This window comes from Equus przewalskii, chromosome 15 (genome assembly GCF_037783145.1).
Source record: "Equus przewalskii isolate Varuska chromosome 15, EquPr2, whole genome shotgun sequence".
In the NCBI taxonomy this organism is placed as follows: domain Eukaryota; kingdom Metazoa; phylum Chordata; class Mammalia; order Perissodactyla; family Equidae; genus Equus; species Equus przewalskii.
The window spans coordinates 34072773-34078772 of record NC_091845.1 but is presented as its reverse complement, the minus strand read 5'-3'; the positions used below and the strand labels follow the sequence as shown (position 1 = coordinate 34078772).

The 6000-nt window shown below is 41.8% G+C and overlaps 1 protein-coding gene across 31 annotated transcripts in view; it reads right to left on the bottom strand.

Annotated features, from left to right (window-relative positions):
• Positions 1 to 548: 548 nt before the first annotated feature.
• ERC2 (ELKS/RAB6-interacting/CAST family member 2) overlaps positions 549 to 6000 on the bottom strand; it is a 904903-nt gene continuing 899451 nt past the window's right edge. For all 31 annotated transcript variants that reach the window (XR_011526912.1, XR_011526913.1, XR_011526902.1 and 28 more), the window contains one exon: positions 549 to 3489. Coding sequence is in view for 10 of the 31 variants with exons in the window: in XM_070574925.1 (XP_070431026.1) it covers positions 3247 to 3489 (243 nt within the window). In the remaining 21 variants the exon portion in view is untranslated. The remainder of the gene's footprint in view (positions 3490 to 6000) is intronic.

Here is a 6000-nt window from a genome sequence, read left to right as displayed (position 1 = left end):
CTCCCAACTCCCTTGAAAAATACAATTGGATGCATGATCCAAAAAGGACCAATGAGACTCCCTTAAGGGGCTGATATGGATGCTGGGAGACAGGGAGTCTCTCTCTAAAATCCAAGAATCCTCAAAGCTATTGTGAGTCATCCTTGCTGCTAAGTGGAGGGAACCTAATAGAGACTGACATCGGCTCCAAGGAAGGTGTAGAGGAAACAGGGAGACAGGGGGCGGGGGGGGGGGGGGGGCGGAGAGAAAAGGTGGGAAGGCGGAAGAGAGAGAGGGATAAAGGGAGAGAAAAAGGCTAAAAGGGAAGGGAAAGAGTGAGAGAAGGAAGAAAGGAGACACCACCAATGACTTAATTTCTTCATACAAACCTCGAGATCCAGCTATGTGTGAAGGGAAATTTACACCTTGGCTTTTCCGGTACAGCGAGTCCATAACTTCCCTTTTCTATTTTCTTCAAGTCCATAGGTTCTTCAAATGGGGATCCATGACCCAAAAAAGATTAGAAACTACCACAATTGGAACATTTCTTAGAGATGGAATGAACTCACTTCAGAAAGAAACAAAGTTTATTTGATGAATATAAATAAGGCGATCAGCACAACGTACTTCTCATACACATGATAACAAATTTATGAACTGTACATACCTTGTACATTGTACTTCTACTAGACACGAGGTTACAATGACTGGCTAATACATGCCCACTGGTAGTTTCTGAGGGTTCCTTAGTTTTATTTATTTTTTTCATATCGAAGTCCATAATCACATGGTCAATATCACAACCCACATGCCACTCACTTGAAGAAAAGTTACAAGAAGCACTATCAAATGAGGGTCTCTGAGAATTAGATACACTGACCCCTGGCAGCATTCGAACGCCACTCGGCACAAAAACATCTCAGATAGAGCTTATGTCAACACATTTGAGGTCTCGTCATAAACACTGTTTAAAAAGTAAATTGAAACCCACTTTCAAATGAAAGTTGACACGCTGTTAACGTGCATACTGGATACACAAAAATCATTAAATACAAAATCGAGACTGTACATCGAAATCAAACAGGGTATAAAGTACAAGCCTGCTTTTGCACAAAGCAAGAAGACCAACTTCTCCTAAAGGTTAGCCTCAACTTTTTTTTTTTTCAACTTCATTATGATTAGAGGGGAACCTGCGAAAGTTTGCGCAAAGGAAATAATCTTCCCAACATCACAGTGTTTGTTGTAAACCCAGAGACTATTTTTCATACACGAAAAGGGAATTTTTTTTTGGTAACCCCAATATCAGAGACTATTTCATGAAATGGGAAAAGATGCTATGTTAGATAGAATTTAATTTTTAAAGGACTAAATGATATGCTCCCATAAAGGAAAGATCAATAATACTTTAAACCAACAAAAGTGGGGCCAAAAAATGACCCCCAAAACAATAGCTGTGACACAATTGGCACATACTTAGAAGGAGCTAACTATACACAGTTGGTTGCTTTTTCTGTTTCGAGGATTTCTGACTTCCTACTTCAAGTATTCAGTTGCAGAGTTCAGATGAGGACCTGGCTGTAGGAGGCAGTGAGGACTGCCTATTTGAGGACACCCAAACTGTTCACGGGGATGTGTTTGTGGCCTGGGTTTTCAGTGCGACATTATGTCAAAATGTGCTAAATACGCTTGCAAAGAACTCTGCTCATTTCTCCAATCAAGGTCTAGATCCTCTAATAGGTAAAGGACAAAATTTTAAACATGAATGTATTTGGATTGTTTATGCAACACATAAGCTTTACATAGTTCGCTATACTTACTGACGACAAGAACAAAGCCAGAAGCGAGAAACCTGCTTGAATATATTACTCCTAATGCACCAAGGATGGACAGTGCAACTCAGACACAGCTTCATCTTCCCCCACAAACAAGGTGACTGTCTTAAATATCGCTATGGCTCCATGGGAGAGGTCCAGAGTTAACTGCACCAACACTTTAAAAAGTAACAATGACTAAATTCAATGCAAGACTTCGGGAACATCTGTTTAGAATCCTTTCCACAGCAGCAAAGAAAGACAACTATTTTATTAAGGCCACTCATGCTTAAATTCACGGTTTGTCTTTTAAAAATGCAGATTTTCATCTCCCACTTGCATACACATGGAAGAGTTTCTTCCATTGACAAGAAAATGGATCAATACAAGAGTTGCACATGTTTGCCAGACTTGGTCATGAGTTCTATGAAGTTCTAACAACTTTTAATTTTTTTTTAATCTCCAGAGGAAGCAGTAGGAGTTTAGTTCCCCTTAGTACCATGTCACTGTATGTAAAAGACCTCAAAATTTGGTCTCTTTCCCTGGCATGTGCTTTGAATAATGACTCTGTACTCACAAACATGTTGTGTAGAGCTATATACAGATACACGGCTTTTGTGATAATTCCTCATTCATCAATGTTTTCATGTTTGATGCTGAAAATGCTTTGGAATCCATGTTGGAGACATTCAGAAAAAATGAGAAATGACCCGTCATTTACAGAAGATCTAAGCTTACACAGTTTGCACAGCATTTAGATCTTGAAGTGTAAATGAACCCCAGCTTCTTCATGGAGACCTGCGTGTACTGTACGGGAACGGTAAGAGCCTGAGGCTCGGCCACATCCCAGCCACGGGGGCGTGGGAACACACGGATAGAAATGTGCAGGTGCCTCAGGCTTTTGTCATTCCCCAGTACAAAAACAGGGCAGATAAAATTATGAATGATCAATTTAGATGTGCCATGCATTGTCAGAGACACACACCATGTTCTCATAAGGCGATTTCTTGGCAAGTATTAGTGGTTTAAAAAATTGATTTCATTTCCAACCTGGCCCAGAGGTAACTACTGGTTACACCATCAAAATGCGGTTCTTCAAACAGCAGATTAAAGAAATAGAGGAGGGTAAAGGCTCTCCATTTTTGGCGTTTTGGTTTCTTTGTCAAACATTCCATGCATCTTGGTACACAAACACTGCCAACACCACTCACTCACAGAATTTACACTTGTGGGTAATCTATTGCATTAGGAATGACCACTTAGACTGAACCAGCAGAAGAACTGGAGATGAAGCTAGTTGTCCAACAGAAGCTGAATCCACGGTTAAAATCCCATGGAGTTCAAATGTATCCAATGATGTTGAAGTAATATAAATAAAATGCTATCAAATAATGACATTCAGAAGAGATGATCACATTTTAAATGCCCCAATCCTGACAAAAAAACAGAGGATCTGTCATTTTTCTCCTCCTCCTCCTCCTTCCTTTCCAACATATCTGAATCCATGAGAAAGGACATGAGATGATGAAGGAAATATCCAGTTGAACAGAATTGTGCTCAGTAATGGAAGTGAAAACCCCTCTTTCAGTCCTGATGGGCGTTCCAGGTGGTGACGGACAGTGATGTGAGCCACACCGCAGTAGATCATCAGAATATTGCTGCAGAGCTGTGTTTTCCCTTTACTCAGCCCTTCTGATAGCTGCAACAAGAAAGCACATCGTTTAGCAGGGAAAGGAACTGGCAATAGTGTCAGAGAGAATCCTGGCAGACGCTCCCCATGCCCCACCCCTGCACCCACCCCTCACCACTCTCTTTGGTTGGGGTTGGCTGGGATTGGGGAGGAGGCAATGGGAGGAAGCATAAAGGAAGGATAATGTGAATGGAACGTTCGTTACGTCCTGCAAACACATCTGAAAAGAGGCCCCTTTCAAATCTGTCACATATAGGCATAGATGCCTCTTGACGGCAAAAAGACATTGAAAGGAAATATGCCAAAATGTTTCGGTGATTCTTTCTTTCTTTTTTAAATTTTTTTTTTGAGGAAGATTAGCCCTGAGCTAACTACTGCCAATCCTCCTCTTTTTGCCGAGGAAGACTGGCCCTGAGCTAACATCCGTGCCCATCTTCCTCCACTTTATATGTGGGACGCCTGCCACAGCATGGCTTGCCAAGCGGTGCCATGTCCACACCAAGGATCTGAACCGGCGAACCCCAGGCCGCCGAGAAGCGGAACGTGTGAACTTAACCACTGCACCACCGGGCCAGCCCCTCAGTGATTATTTCTATGTGATCAGGTTATGTGTCAATTTGTTTCTCTCCACACTTTTCTACAATGAGTATGGTTTTTAAATTATTTTTAACATGACTTTACAGAGATTAGAGAGTTAAAGATGGTCAAGACACCAGAAAACTTAATGTCCACTTAAAGCCATGTAAGAGCAACAATTTAGAAGTATACTGGGGGCTGGCCTGGTGGCGCAGTGGTTAAGTTCGCACGTTCCACTTCTCAGCGGCCCAGGGTTCGCCGGTTCGGATCCCGGGTGCGGACGTGGCACCGCTTGGCACGCCATGCTGTGGCAGGCGTCCCACATATAAAGTAGAGGAAGATGGGCATGGATGTTAGCTCAGGGCCAGGCTTCCTCAGCAAAAAGAAGAGGACTGGCAGTAGTTAGCTCAGGGCTAATCTTCCTCAAAAAAATTAAAAGAATACTGGACTCAGCAATTCCACTCTTAGGGATACACCCAGAAGAATGGAAAACAGGGACTCAAACAGATACTTGTACACAAAAGTTCATAGCAGTGTTATTCATAATAGTCAAAAGGGAACAACAACTCCTGAGTGTCCATCAACAGATGAATGGATACACAAAATGTGTATATACATACAATAGAATATTATTCAGCCCTGAAAAGAAATGATGTTCTGATATACTCTACAACATGGATGAACTTTGAAGATACCATGCTAAATGAAATAAGCCAGACACCAAAGGATAAAGACTGTATGATTGATTCCACTTACATGAAATATCTAGAATAGACAAACTTCTAGATGCAGAAAATAGATTAGAGGTTACCAGGCGCTGGAGGGGAGGGTGGATTTGGGAGTTACTGCTTAATGGGTACAGAACTTCTGGGTGGGGTGATGAAAAAGTTCTGGAAATGGATAGTAGTGTTGGTTGTACAACTCTGTGTATGTACCTAATGCCGCTGAATTTACCCTTAAATTGGTTAAAATGGTAATTTTTTATGTGCATTTTACCACGATAAAAATATATTTTAAAAAATTATATTGGTATCTCCCTAAAAAGAGCAGAATGAAACAAAGTTGGCTTTCATCCCCAAATCCAGTGGTGTCTGGGTATGTTTAATCCTAAACATAAATACAGCAGAATAAACGCATCTGCATATTTCATGCCCTGGGGAACAGGTACTCGGGAGCAACCCAAGTTTTCTCACCATCCCAGTGAGGGGCCCTGGGTATGGAATACAACTGCAGCCTCGGAAGAACCAGTAAAACGGGTAAGAAGAGAGCAGCATCCCACATCGACCCTCCAGATGATGACTTTCTTCCCTGCTGATGCTCAGCTTTGTGTGCCTGCGTCATTATCATTCACATATGGCCTTTGACTACTTCAGGAGTTTCCGGGCACATGGCAATAGTGCAGCTATCTGGGGAATATGGCAGGGAGGGGAAAGATCAAACACACACACTCACACACGTGTGCGCTGCTTTTTACATACAGATTGAGCTGTCTGATTTGGCCACTGATACACAGCATTTCTCAAATCACACTGACTAATGAGTGTGCCAAAGTCCAGTGTCTGCACAGGTAGGCAGTTATTTCAAGCCATCGTTAACCAGCGCCAATGAAATATGTGGCTTGGATGAACTCTGTTAATTCATACTCTGAGGAGTTTGGTGTAACCCTTCTGGTTAAGAAACTTGAATCGGGGCAAAAAAATGACTTTTGCAGAGCCAGAAAACTAGGGAGTTCCTAGAGCGGATCATATTACTCATTCTGGCACATAAAATCTGCAAACTTTGTATGAAAATTGTAAGTCAGAGCACGCTTTCTGCTTCATGAGCTGTGCATAGCTCTAATTCTTTTGTGCATTAAGCATTTCTTAATCATCCTTTTAAAGGGCTGACCAATATATTAAAAGGCCACATGATTAAAAGGTAAAGAGAAACCCAAAGTAGTACTAA